The following is a 15,529-nucleotide window of genomic DNA, read 5'->3' as shown; positions in this document are numbered from 1 at the left end:
ACAATGGCTCAGACATGTACATTATTTGTTGATGACATAATATTATTTGAAATTGCATACTGTGCTAGTCTTTATTATTTGTAATTGCTTCTCAGGAAATGATTTACTCTATAATTAATTCCATTTAACTTCATTCTGTCTTTGTTGCTGTCTTTTAATTGTATTGCTTTAAATCTTGAATAAAATGATAACAATGAAAAATAAGTGCTTACTATTTTTGCTAAAAGATTATCTTTATTTTCTTTATTTTCTGTCTTCTTCAGGCAAGTTATTTACCTGGTGAACCAATATACTCAGGAGAATACTCTGATGGATACCATTATCTTGAGGAATTCTATTCTAATACCAAGAGTTCTTTATTGATTAAACCCCAATATAAGGAATTCACATGTGGAATGGCAGCTGTCATTTGGGTAAACTATGTCCTGTCATTTACTGAAGTACATGAGACCTCATGCCAAGCCATCTACTATATGGTAAGATTCTAAGATGCCAACCAGGCACTGTGTTCTTTGTTAAATTACAATATACTGCTAATATGATAAAACAATGTACCATATCTCCTTTTATGCTGACAGTGTGGTGAACATTTCAGTTCTGTTTGGAAAAACTGCTTTGCTTGGTTGAACTTTTCAAGTTCACAGATGGTACAGAACATTTTTGCAATTTTTTTATACTTTCCAATATGTCCAGCATGATACATGTTTCATTTTTTAACTTACTGTGCTTTTTTCATCCTTTTTGCCTTCTATGTCATGATTATTGGCAGGCCTGATATACCCTTTTTTGTCTTTTGGGCATGAAGAATAAGGAAAAGGTGCAAAATGATAGTGGTCTTCAGTGTCTTCTCTAATGTGATGTTATCATCAGCAAAGCCTGCATGTTCCATAACCCACCTGATGCTGTCAAGGTTTGATCCCATAACTACTAAACTCAGAAGAGCTTTACTGTACAGAGAATCATGTATAGTAAAATCACATTCACATTCACTATTTTCAGGTGGTGAATGTCTGCTATTTAAATTTTAGTTGCATGGGGCAGTTCTGGGAATTTCAAGTTTATGGAATTAGTTTGTTGTTTTTATGTAGTTCTGGGGAAATCACATAAGCAATATAAACAGCCTACTTGAAACCTGTTATGGGATAGTGGGCAAATATTCATTATTAAATGATTTTTAAATATATTATTGACATCCTTATACATGAGAATGTTAAATATTTGCTTTCCTATCTGAATAATATGACTAGCAAATTAAAGTGACATTATAGTGATTATAGTAAAGCTTATCTCAGCTCATTAAATTGTATACACAGTGCAAATGAAAACATTTAACAATATTTTGTGTACACTTACAACACTCCTTGCTCCTTTGACATGAAGGTCATTGTCCCCATACCATCTCTGCTTACATATAACAATTCCAAAATTGGAAGGGCTTATGGAAAGTAGAACACAAAGCATTCTGTCTTCTCCAAGGATCTGTCTTTTCTCACATGGTATTTAAATGTAAAGAGTAGGAGGCAAAACCCTGCATGTGTTGCATACAGGGCAGTTTCCTAGTCACCAGAAAAAAATGTTTTGCTTGGGATGTGATAACAACTTGACATAGAGAAGGAAGAAAAGTTTTCCTCAGCTCTTTGTACTCTGAGAAGTAAGTTAAATCCACCAAGAACAAGGTAAGAAAATACCTTGGGAGATTATCACAATTTAATTTCTCCAAATCTTTAGAGTTTCTAATACTATAACGAGAATGTACCCCATTCCTAAGTCAGAGTATAATTAAAAATCATGGAATTAATATTGTTTCATTCTTTGATGTTAGCCAAAACTATTCTTTGCAGCAGCAATGTGCCCAGAACTGACTCTTCCTCAGTTCATATGGAGTTATATGTATTGGTCACATATGTAGAAAATACTTCCGATTCTTCATTAGACACATTGTTCCTACTACTGCTGGAACTGTCTGGGTATCTTTTGTCCACATTGCTCTAATTTCTGCCTACAAGTTTTGGTATTTTATAACATTGTATCTCTCTGTGCACGGGGCACTATATTCGCTAGTTATGCTAAATTCATTGCTACTTTTGTCTTTTTTTCATGGACTGCAAAATAAATTTTTCTCACATCTATATTTTAGTTGTTGGTAATGCGTGATCCCATGTGATGTATACTTCACTGCTTTCTATAATACTTTGTGATTCACATTTCCAGTGCTAATCAGCTACTTCTAATTTTGTAATGTTTGTGTGATCCTTAGTGCAACAGTTTTTACACATGATTATGCCTTTCAATGGACAGGCCGTCTGCCATGAATGCATCACATCCAGCAACAAGGTGTGCAACTGTTTCCAGTTGTTTTTTTTTACAGGACCTCCATTTGTCTGTTTTTCCCACAAGTTCAATGGACTTTATAAACCAATATAGTCCAATATTTTAGACTGACATTATTAATCTTTCATCCTTTGGTTTCATCTCACCTCTCCTTAACCATTCATGTATCAAATCCCAATCAAAATGACGTTGTTCCAGGAGATCTGTTTACCTGCCAATACGTTTGTCACTTTTCCATATTTTTTCCTTCTCTTCTGATACTTCTCGATATTCTTTATTTTGTTTGTTGAAACATTCAGTTGCTCTTTGATATTTGTCTACTTCTGGTTTGATTTCCATCACTGCTTGCCACCTTAATGCTTCTGCTAAACTAAGTAGAGGGGGTCACACTAGCCATCCTGTCATCATGTAAAGCTTTTACTTTATTTGGATCTGATGAAGTCAGCAGATATAAATGCAGTCCTATGACTGCAGAGCTATACATGAAATCAGTTTTGAGGAGGCCCACACCTTCTCCACACCATTTAATATGTAATCTGGGTATACACTGCTTTTTATATATCAACTGAAAAGTATGAAGCATTTTTCTTATGTTTTTCACCATTTAGTGAGGGGTATTTACACCAAAATGTAAATTAAAACAAGAGGAGAAAATTGTTTTTTTAGCTTGGAGTTTATTCCTAGATGTTAAGGCTGTTTTCAATATTAGTTTTAGTTTTCTGAAGTATTCCTTCCGGAGTTGTGTTCACATTTGCTCAAGTTTTATTGAAAATCCTTCAACAATTCCCAGATATTTATAAACTCTTTCCTGTTCAAGTTCCTTTAATCACATTCTTGTCCTAGTTTGATATTTTCTTGGTACTGCAGCTTTCCTGTTTTAAATGTTGTTTTTGTGCATTCATTAAGACCAAATATCATTCTTATATCACCTGAGAAAGTTTAAACGACTTACCGTTGTGCCTTCATTTCCTTATCTGAGGAACAATACAGTTTTAAGTCATCCACAAAGAGCAGATGAAAGGTCTTTAAGCAAATTGTCTGGGAGCCAAATTGCAACCAAGACATAATCTGTTAAGTAAAGAGTTTAATGGGTTAAAGGCAAGACAAAACACATCTGTGACAAAAAATCCTCTTGTAATACCCCCTTTGAATTTTTATCCCTGTGATAATAATTTGGCTTTTGTCATTGCTTAATTTCAAAACTGACTGACAATGTTTAATGGTCGCTATAACGGATCAGTGTGGAATCTGCATTATGCATCTGTAAGCACTCCTTTGTCCATGAATATGAGTTGTTGTCAAATGCTTTTTGTAGTCTATCCATGTCATATTTAGATTCTTCCCCTTTTTACAATTCTCCATTCTGGCTTTATTTAATGACAGATGATCTTTTGTTCCATAAGACTTTCTTCTGTTATTCTTTTATTCCTTTGCCATGGTTGAGTTTTCTTCAAAGTGCCTATAAACTCCACCCTCATCAGTTCCAGTACATAAAGTGTACATTGTTGAAAGCCAAGTTATTGGTCAATAGTTCCTAGGATGAATTGCAGGTTCAGTCTTAAGGAGACTATTATTTTTCCTGTTGATGTTCTTCGTGTTTCACTGTTGCAGTCATTACATTTGGGTAATCTGCTGGCAGGTTGCCCTCAGTCGGCCTGAATTCCAAAGTCTTGGGTCCTGCATCGGTTGCTGTCTCCTCTTCCATGATATCAGGTCGTCAGGGGTATAAAACATGCAGCCGATGCCATTTTCTTTAGTCTTTCTTGTCGCGCGGTACCCAAAGCAGAAGCATTTTGCAAGTGCTGGTCGACCGACTACTGAAATGTTCGAGTTTGAGTTTCAGAACCGAAGTCTTCACTAAAGATAAGTACCCCATTGGGGAAACTTTTTTCTTGCTTTTTACCGATGTCAGAAAAAGTAAATAATTGTATTACTTGTGGGAAGCAAATACTTCATAAGGATTTCCATTTATACTGTATTCCTTGCCTAGGCCCTGATCACAACATGCCTGGCTGTCGGTTTTGTGCTAGATTTAACCAACGCACTATTAAGCATCAGTATATTTTTGCATCAAAGTACTTTGGAAACAGATTTAACTACCCAGAAATGTCATTGGATAGCAATCCGACTACCGGACTACATAAAATACACAAAGAAAAGGACAGAGAAAGGCAGTCGAGATCCAAAACCAATGACAAAGCTTCTCCTAAGCCAGTCGCCGGTTCGCCGGTACTCAGTGATGCGCTTTCGCAGACCCTGATACCCGCTACCTTTGAGTCGCAGGCCTCTACCGACACCCATGTGGAGTCCAGAATGCCGCAAGATACTCAAGGTATTGGACTGATGGATGTATCTCCCTCGGATGGGTCCGTAGCCACTGAGCAGTCACCGGCTTCTGAGGGTGTATTCAGACCTCAACATTTGTATATCTAACTGACAACAGCTGCAAGACCAAAGACCAAAGACAAAAGCAACTTCTAAAACTAAAAAAATGGCACATGAGCCACAGGCACAGGCCTCTATGCCTAAAACACAGATGATCAAAATGGCTGAAGACCTTATTATCTTGATCAGGGGTACCCATCCCCCTCCAGATAAGAGGCCTAGGCAAGACACTGATTATGAATTGTTAGATCAGGTTTCTATTTCTTCTGATTCCTCTTCTGATCAGGAATTATCTATACCTCCCTATGAGGATTCTGATGCTGAGGAGTCTATTCCATCTGCATCTCCTCCTGAGGATTATTCTTTTGGAGAAACTTTGCATACTTTGAGGGAGCATTTTCACTGGAAGAGTCAAGACTTCTCAGAATCAAAAAAGAGGCTCAGGGATTTCCTTCTTCTCCCCCAGCACAGGCCTTTAGCCATTCCCCCTGTTTTAGACATTGTGGATGATGTGTTTTCAGAGTCAAGCTTGACCCCTGACTCCTTACCTCAGGCTCCCAGTAAGCCTGACAGATACTACAGGGTCCCTGACTCACATAAATGTTTATTTAGAAACCCTGCTGCTGACCCTGAAACCATTTCACAGGGTCCAAAGGGAGTTAAGGCCTCAACAGGAAAAAATCCTACCCCCTCTGACAAAGATTCAAGGGCACTGGACAGATGGGGAAAAAAGGTTTATACATCTGCAGCCTTGGCAATAGGGCCTTAAACTGTCAATTTCATATGCTTAACTACCAACAACATGTTATGGGATTGCTGAAACAGAAAATGATGTTGATTTCAGAATGTGCAGAAAATAAAGAATTGCAGGAATTATTGCATGCAGCTGAACAAGTTGGAAAACATACTTTGCAATGTGGTTTTGATTCTTTAGAGGCCTCCTGCAGGGCTGCAGTTACTGGATCTGTGATTAGGAGGCATGCCTGGTTAAAAGAATAACATTTGCCTGATCATATTAAAGCTAAATTGCTGGATGCGCCTTTACAGCATGATTCTCTGTTTGGTATTAAGGCAGAAGAGGTTTTAAAGAAAATGGAAGACAAAGCTAAGTCTATGCAAACTGTTAATGTTAAAGACTTCTTTCAAGTACAGCCACCAAGATTCAGTAGACACTGGCCCTCAAAAAATTGGTCCTTTCCTGTGTCAGACAGAGCTCAAAGGGGCAAATCCAGATGCCCTAAGGGTTCCAGATACCAGGCGCAAGAATCATACAGGTCAAAGCAATGGGGCGCTTCCACCTCCAAATCTGGAGGAGATAAAGCGCAAACATACAGAAAGCAATCGAAATGACTTCCCTCTGCGTGCACCAAGCACTTATCTTTTGGCAGCACCCATAGGGGGAAAAATAGCACTTTTTGCTCAAAATTGGCAGTTAATAACCAAGGACAAGTGGATACTAAACATCGTATCACAGGGATACAGATTCCATTTCCACACTCTGCCAATGGCAAATGGTTTGCCAGATCTGCCAAAAAATCAATGGGCAGAGGAGCAAAAACAGCTTACATCCCTTATGGATATGGGGCCATTCAGACAGTACCAGAACAGGAAAAAGGGCAAGGTTTTTACTCAAGACTGTTCTTGGTACCCAGAAAGGACAAGGCCAGGTGGCCAAGACTGGATTTATCGATTTTGAACACATACCTGGACACTCCAAAATTCAAAATGCTGACTTTGCAGCAGCTTCTGCCCATGCTGGGCAAGAATGCTTGGCTGGTGACTTTAGACCTAAAAGAGGCATACCTGCATGTCCCAATAAGACAATCATGCAGAAGATACCTCAGATTCAAGGCTGGCTTAATGCATTGCCAATTCTCTGCACTGCCCTTTGGCTTATCTACTGCGCCCAGGGTCTTTACAAAGTGCCTGGCACCAGTAATTGCATTTTGCAGACAAAGAAGTATACAAATATATCCTTACTTGGACGACTGTCTCATTCAATCAGAGAACAAGGACACTCTTCTTCGACACTTGGCTTTCGTGAAAAGTCTTCTAACATGCCTAGGGTACACAATAAATGAAAAGAAATCACAACTGGTACGCTCTCAAAAGGTAACATTCCTGGGTGCAAGCTTGAATACAAGTGCCCAGATGGCTTACCTCATGCCAGACAAGCAAAGGCAACTGACTACTTACTTCAAACTGATGGCAACAAAAACCCAGTCTTCTGCAAGACAAATTCTGCAGGCTCTGGGTTTCATGGCATCCTGCATGCTACTGAGTCCATATGCAAGACTGCATATGAGGAAACTTCAATGGTACCTAAAGAGTTTATGGAGTCAACATTCTCACAGTCTGGAAACAATGATTCCTCTCATTCCCTGCCTGCAACAGGAGTTTCTATGGTGGGCAAAGGCATGTCACCAAAACATGGGACGGCCATTCACTCTACCCCCTGCCAGCCAATCCTTAACAACAGATGCATCAGATTATGCCTGGGGGGCCCACATGGCAGGAAGATGCATTCAGGGTATATGGACACCAAAACAAATGCATCTACATATCAACCAGAAAGAGATGCTAGCTGTTCAAAATGCCCTAACAGCCTTTAAGGACTTACTTCATCCAGGACAGCTACTGATAAAGACGGACAACACCACAGTCATGTGGTATATAAACAAGCAAGGGGGCATACACTCATACCCCCTTTGCAGACTAGCCATGGCACTGTGGGGCACAGCTTTGACCTACCAAATACATCTTCAAGCTCATTTCCTGCCAGGAAAACAAAACACTCTGGCAGATGATTTAAGCAGAAACCTTATGGATCCTCACAAGTGGAAACTAAATCCACATGTCTTCAGCATGATAGCAGTGAAATTGGGAAGCCAAGACATAGATCTATTTGCCTCTCTTCAAAATTATCAATTGAAATGATTCTGCACAAGGACTTATCACAGACAAGCATGGAAAGTGGACGCCCTATCCTTCAGTTAGAAAAACCTATCAGTTTATGCCTTTCCTCCTCTGCCTCTTCTCCCCAAGGTCCTCCTAAAAGTCAGACAAGAGAAACCAAAGGTGATACTAATTGTCCCGGACAGGCCCCACCAATACTGGTACCCAATCCTAAGGAACTTATCTCAATACCCAGCTTGGACCTTGCCTCAAAGACCACAACTACTGTCCCAGCAAAACAATCAGATCCTGCACAATCAACTACAGACTCTGGCAGCATGGCTGATCATGTAGTCATACAAACAACACTTCTCAGTAAAGCTGTGATGGATATCATTTTGGAAGCCAGAAGGCCTAGTACTAGAAAATCTTATGCTGACAAATGGAAGAGATTCTGTGCTTGGAATCAAGCACAAGGGACTGATACAGCAGAACCAAATATTCCTCAGATATTGCAATACTTAACTGAGATGCTTGACAAAGGCCTATCTTTCTCATCAATTAAAATCCATGCCTCTGCCATTTCAGCTCATTACAATACAGAATCACCAATCTTTTCTCATCCTTTACTAAAACAGCATTTTAGAGGAGCCAAAAATTTAAGGCCTCCTAGAAAATCACCATTGCCTGCATGGTACCTCAATTATGTGTTGGAAAAGCCCACCCTGCCTCCATTTGAACCAGCTGCTACCACTGATATAAAGTTCTTATCATGGAAAACAGCTCTGCTACTAGCAATTACTTCAGCAAGAAGAGTTTCAGAGCTACAGGCCCTCATGGCTGTAGAGCCTTTCATCATATTTTACCCAGATGGGGTATCTCTGAGGACAAATCCTACTTTTATGCCTAAGGTGGTTTCCAGTGTGGCTCTTAACCAAACAATTCATCTGCCAACCTTTTATCCAAATCTGCAGAACAAAGAGGGGAGAATTCTGCATTCCTTGGACGTATATAGAGAGCTAAGATTCTACTTGAGCAGGACTAAAGCTCTAAGAAAAACTGAGCAACTACTAATGGCATATGGTGCAGGATCAGAAGGCAAGGCTATTTCAAAGCAGATTATTTCAAAGTGGATAAGCCACTGCATCCGTTTCTGCTACTTACACCATGGTAAACCTGTGCCCAAGGGAATTAGGTCTCATTCCACCAGAGCTGCAGTTACTTCAGCAGCCTTTCTCAGGGGAGTACCAACCAAAGTCATTCTAGAGGCTGCTACTTGGAGTTCTGTTCACACCTTTACAAAGCATTATCATTTGCCTCTCTACTCTAAATCCAGGGCAGGCTTTGCCACTGCAGTTCTGCAGGGCCTTATAGCCACTCCTAATGCTGTTTAGCTCCAGCCTCCAAACCATAGCTTTGGGATTCTACCCAAATTTAATGACTACAACAGTGAAACACGAAGAACATAGTAGAGTTGTGTACACTTACCATAAATGTAGATGTTCGAGTGTATTCACTGTTGCAGTCCAGGTAACCCTCCCTCCATCCCCCTTTCATTCTGGAGTTTATCTTTCCTTCTCTATCTTCTACAACCTATGTGGTGTATTTGCTTGTAGATGAAGGTAAAGTTTATATTGATGCATGTATATATATATATATATATATATATATATATATATATATATATATGTGTGTGTGTTTTTTGCTACCTTTTTGGGGGCACCTGACAATGGGGGCAAGAAAAACTAAAGAAAATGGCGTCGGCTGCATGTTTTATATCCCTGACGACCTGATGTCATGGAAGAGGAGACAGCAACTGACGCAGGACCCAAGACTTTGGAATTCAGGCCGACTGAGGGCAACCTGCCAGCAGATTACCCAAATGTAATGACTGAAACAGTGAATACACTCGAACATCTACATTTATGGTAAGTGTACACAACTGTACTTTAACCAGACTTGTGTTTGTTCGGGCTGCAGATACAAGTGGCTCTTACTCAGGGCTAAATCCCTATGTAAACACATTAGTTCTTTTAGTTAGAAGTTAGATACTGCATCTGGGCCTAGGGTTTTGCATTTAGGAGCTTTTCTTTAATTTTGTTTACATTTCTCTTACCTTTACTTCATCCCTTTTCATATGCTGCACATTTAAACTTCTTACTGTTTCTTTTAAGTTTTATGTCCATTCAGCATCTTAGTTATGTTCCACAGGGTCTTCATAAATATTTCTCCAAAATGTGTTTGTTTCTTGTTTTACTGGTGGTGTTTCTATTTCTTTTTCTTCGTTTCACAGTTCCCTATAAAACTTGTTTTGGTTTGTCAATGAATTGCTTATTTTATACTTTCCCTGTATATTTATCCACATAACTTATATGTTTTTCTGCCTGTGTTGATATCTTTACTTTATTATGTGCAATAGTGTACAATAAATCCTAGTCTGTTCTAATACTATGCATTACTTTTATCTGCGGTGGTGCTGCTGCGGTAGCGTTGTCCCCTCACAGTAAGACGTTGCCCTGTTCGATTCTTAGCTAGAGTGTCTTCTGTGTGGAGACATGCATGAATGGCTGTACGTTCGTTGAAGGTTGTGCATCAGGGCCAGCAACTCTGCATGTAAAAATCTACTGCCAATCATTAGCAGACTGGAGTTCCACTGTGACGACCCCTAACCGGGAAAAGCCGAAAGACACAACAACAACAACAACAACATCTTTCTAAGTATTTTTGTTGATCTTTTCCCTATTCTGTATTCGTCTAACAGCGACACTTCTTGTCGAAATTGCTTTATACTTTTCTATTTTTGCTGCTTCCATGATGACAATTTATTTCTTCCCTTCCTTTTCCTTACTGTTCTGTACTTTTGTGGTAAGACATTATCTCTTATTAGTTTAGCTGCAGAGTAGTATATCCTCTTCACCTCTGTTATATCACATGAATTTCTGTTAACTGTTTTGATTTCTGTTTTCATCTCTTTATCAGACGTCTAACATTTTGGGTCTTTTTTTACTTTCTGTAATCTATTTATTTCATCCATTTTAATGTTTGTCTCTGTTAAATCAAACAACTCTTCCCTTAGATCATTTTCATCTAAACTGATACACATTCTTTGCTATTTTTCCTGTGGGCATTCTAGAGAAAATACCAAAATATCTTTGTGTGAAAAATCCTCTTCAGCTACATCCTGTGGCATCTGTTGCTCCTTCATATGGGAACTCATTGGCCTATCACTCCACAATAACTGCCTGCATCACAGTTGCCACTGTTTCTTGCCCCTTCCCTTATTGTGCTATATCAACTGAACTTTTTTTTCTGGTTTCCTACTGAAGGCTGCAGATCATCATTATGTGGCAAGTGATCAGATGCTTCCTGTTCTACCTGTTTCTCCCTAATTCGGGGACTCATTGTTTCATCATGTAGTGACATTACCAGAATTGGATTTTCTACACTAAATCCTTCATAATGCAGGCAATCCATAACTTCAGTTTCTGTTTCTAGAACTTCTCCCTTTCTTCTTCCCCCTTTTGTTTTCTTATTTTTATATATATTAAAATTCTCCATATGCCCATGCCTTTACCTGTATTTCTCTTCAAATATCTTTGGTGCTGCTTTTTATGCATTGATTAGTTTTTCTTACTCCTTTGCATACGTACCACATCAAATCCCTTTTTTTTCCCATATCCATATTTCTTCTTCAGAAGTCTCCTGAGCCACCTGTTTCTCCTTAACTTGGCGACTCATTTCTCCATCATACTATGACATATTCTGTGTTAGACTTTCTGCACTAAATACTTCACTTCTCATGTATTTCATAACTTCCGTTTCAGTTTAACTTCTACCTTATTAATCTGTTCTACATTCCCCTTTGTGTTCTTATTTTTTTGTATTGTGAAATTTTCAATATCTGTTTTTTTTCCTCTATTTCTCTTCAAATATCTGTGAAGCTACCTTTTTTTTGTATTGGTTAGTTTAGCTTTCTCATTTGGCAAAATATTGTCCCATATCAGATCTCTTTTTCTTTCCCATGTCCGTATTCCTTTTTTATACCACTCAAAAATCTCTGGGTTTTGTTCTTTATACTTTTGCACTTCCTCTGTCACTTCTTTTTCCAAGCAGCCAAAAGTTTCTTTATCTATGTAATGTTTTTCATAGATCTGTCGTATTAATGAACACAAATTTGTATTTGAAGCTTCTGACAGTTTTTCTTCTGCAGATATCGTTCTTTCCTCTAATTTCTCTCTTAAACTTTTTGAAAATCTTCTATCTGGAAATTATGGGCTTCTTGCATAATATTAACAATACATAATTTCTGCCTCATCTTTATGGCCATCACTCTATCATATTTATGGCTCTTTTCATGTCGTATCAACATTTATGATTTTTGTGGACTGTTACTTCCTTCTACAGTGGGGGGGAGGAGGATCCTGCCCCTGAGCCTACCCTAACCGCATTGTAGGAAAGTTTCCATGTTTTTAGAATTCTACACTTGCACACTTTCCAGTTATGACATCAGTACATACTAGGATTGGGCACTTTTTATCCTGAGACTTGTGTACCCTGTTGTCTTGTTTATTTTTTAATACCTTTCATCATAATATATGGCATACAATATATAGGCTATATATCACTGTCGTCTTGGTGGAATTTTGTGAAAACAGGGTCCACAATGTGAAAGTATTCATCTTGACTTGAGGACCGATGACTTCAGTTCCAGCAGTACTACTCTCTTTTTCTTGCTGATTCCACCATTTATTGATTTTGACCTTAACATCATCCATATGACGTTGGAGTTGACAGCTGAATTTACAGAGAAGGAAATGATGGAAAACATTTTGATGTTCTTTAAGCTATATCCATAGAGACTATGGGTCTGTAAAAATGGATTAACAAGCAGAAAGAGTGTATTTTGGCTATTCCCAAGATTTACAAGATATACTGTGAAACCTAAAAGAGCAGAATGATAAAATAACATACCAACAGATGTAGATACTTCAGTTTTAGAAAGAGATTAAGATGCTAATGGCTAAAGCAGATGATTTAGAAGACTAACAGCATCATATACCAAAGGTAGTAATGGACTCATATCTATCATAATTCTTTCACATTAAATTTTTTCATGCTTTGGATGTTCCTACTGATATGGACTGGAAAGAAGAGAGAATTCACAGACTGGGGAGGAAAACAAAAGTAGCCAAGAGGCCTACACAGGTTATCTGCAACTTACAACCTTTTGCAGTCAAAGACTGGCTTGCAAATAAGAATAATTCAGCAATGTATTCAGCAAATGTGGGCCGCAACAGAGTCTGACTTTCTGCAAGGTCTTAGAGAGGCAGAAGTAGCTATTTCAGAAGGGACTCCAGAAAATAATAACTTTTAGTAAATGTGCTGGTCCTTCAATCACAGGAAGCAGAAAGAAATTGAGGATGCATCTCTCAATCTGGATATTGCAGCTAAAAAGTTTCAAGAAGAAGAGGCATTGGAGTAACTTCCTCCCAGGTCTGCACAACAAGTTATTCCATCCCCTGGACATTCACAGATGAGAGAAAAACAGTGTTTATAAACAGAAACTATGAGTGCATAGTCAGAAAGAGATATTAGAAATATGCACACTCCAAAACGGTGGGAAGAGGCTTGCAATTAAGGCTCAGCTGACGAAGTGGGATTTCCAAGGAGAGGAAGAGCTTGGACTTGAAGGAAACCATATAGAAAGGCCAGAGGAAGTAGCAGGCATTACCAGATTGCCTGATAGTCCAAGTAGTCATGAATGTTTACCTACAGTATTGGGCTGGTTGAATAAATCAGTTCGGAGGTTGGGTTCTTAATGTTTTTTGAGACACTAATGTTCTCACAATGCTATATTTTGCAAAATGACTATTTTTCAAAATGACTATAAGAAAGTGTTTATGCTGTCATGGGCATGTTTACGAGACTTTAGTTGCAAAACCAAAGGAAAGACCTCCCATCTGGTAGCTCTGCTCAATTCAGAAACTAAGTAAGACTCTAGGAGTCATTGTTTGGAGAAAATGATTGCAAAGCCTACCTGGCTTGCATAGTGCTTTGGTGTTAGTATAGTATATACTGAACTTCAAAATATCTTTTGATTATATCAAAATATGCATGCAATGTTAAGTAAAAGCTTAACGTAAATGTTGAATATAGGAGCTGTTGTATACATCTGCAGGAGTCATACCTCTCAATTGTCCATATTTTCACAGAATGTCCAGATTTTTGCATTATTCTGTTCCCACGAGAGGAGAAAATACACCTCCAGGAGTCTGCTATCAGACCAATGATCGAGTACAATGCCCCATTCGGGATGTATCTCACCAGACATCTGCAATTCTTTATAGCAGTTGTGGTTTTCAGCAAATCAGTAAGGATCGAAGTCATAAAATAATGTCAGACTTTGAAGTTTCAGACATCATATTGCTTCATAAAATGCATGCTAATATAAAACCTCAGTTATTCTAGCTACTTATTAAGTTTATAAGAGCAGTATTTACAATTGGTCCCTGTTTTGGGGCTTTTGTCCCTGCATTATTTTTTGGTTTGTCTAAATTTCTTGTGTTATGAGGCTAAGAGGTATGGCAGGAATACACTTTCTCTTTTTGAGCAGTTACATCAGCTAGTCTTTTAGATAGATGTTTGATAAAAGGATTAATTATCCTACTAGTACAGGCAGTGTAAATAGGTGATAATTGGCTTTGTAATGTTGCTCATATAATAGCAAAATAACATTCCAAAGCATAAGAGAAGGCAAAGATAGACATACAAACCTTGGCAGTGGAGCATGCAGTAGAAATGTTTAGAGGGACACAAAAGAAAAGAAAAGAAAAAAAAAATGTTCCTAGGCTGTAATATAAAACATGTAGAGGATAAAGATATGGGACAGACTTGGTGTGATAGAATGAAGTGTGCTATGAATGGACATTTAAGGAGCCTGGAACGGCACTGCATGAGAGAGGAGTGGAATTTTAGAAAACAGGAGGCACCTCTGAGACAGCTGCAACTGGAAGCAGGCAAGAATAAGAAAGTCATAGACTGATGATAAAGAAGATATGGTTCAAGGACTTATAGTCTGTATTAAGGAAGGTACATAAGGGTCTTATAAATAGGAGATCTAGTGGTATATGCAGGAAAAATTGGGCAAGTGACTGGCACTAAAGATCATAAATAAATGTGGAGATGTGATTATTACAGAAATGAGGAGGAGATAAGAAGCAGTGATGATAGAAAAGACACGAAGACTATAATGTGGAATTTTTTTAATGCACTGTATATATCGAGCTATGAGAGCGATACAGAGGAAAGTCTAATATGTGGGCACTCAAAAACATTCAAGGGGAAGGTTATATTGAAGGCTATGCATAATAAACTAGATGAGATAATAGAGGCATGTGAGATTTTGAGATTTCAGAGGCTAAATGTATAAAAAACACTAACAGAGGTCTAGGTGGTGACTGAATTCTTGACAAATGTTATTACTCATCTGACTCTTCAATGATGGAATATTTAAGCAGAGCATTAAACCAGTGTTCTTTTGGCTTTACTTCTCTTGGCTGGTGATTTTTTTTAATGCTTGATACCTTTCTATTTGCCTGCCTGGAAAAATATTTGGTTAAGCAGAGCATATAATACAGATGGGAAAAGGATGTACTCCCAGAATCTTTTATTAAGGTTATTCTCAAAAAAGGTCAGGATAAAAATTATCCAGGGAATTAAACACCAGTCTCTATGATAAATGTAGATGAAAAGATTTTGGCAGCCATCTTGGCCAAGAGATTTGCTGGTGGGGTGAGATCAATGGTGGTTTTTCAAAGCCCATGCATCAGAGGAAAGTTAGTGCCAGTTAAGAGAATTTGTTGAACAGGCATACACAGATCAGTGGACTTGAGTGGGAGCATTTTTTTAATATAAATAA

General features: G+C 38.3%; 1 protein-coding gene across 1 annotated transcript in view; it reads left to right on the top strand.

Moving 5' to 3' along the window:
* LOC122808698 (alpha-2-macroglobulin-like protein 1) overlaps nt 1–15,529 on the top strand; it is a 488,551-nt gene that overhangs the window by 176,899 nt on the left and 296,123 nt on the right. The window contains exon 12 of the mRNA XM_044079684.1: nt 264–476. Coding sequence (XP_043935619.1) covers nt 264–476 — 213 coding nt within the window. The remainder of the gene's footprint in view (nt 1–263; nt 477–15,529) is intronic.

The sequence above is a fragment of the Protopterus annectens genome, chromosome 8.part0, assembly GCF_019279795.1.
Source record: "Protopterus annectens isolate FY-2018-M chromosome 8.part0, PAN1.0, whole genome shotgun sequence".
NCBI classification, from domain to species: Eukaryota; Metazoa; Chordata; order Ceratodontiformes; family Protopteridae; genus Protopterus; species Protopterus annectens.
This window is presented reverse-complemented; position numbering and strand designations above follow the sequence as displayed.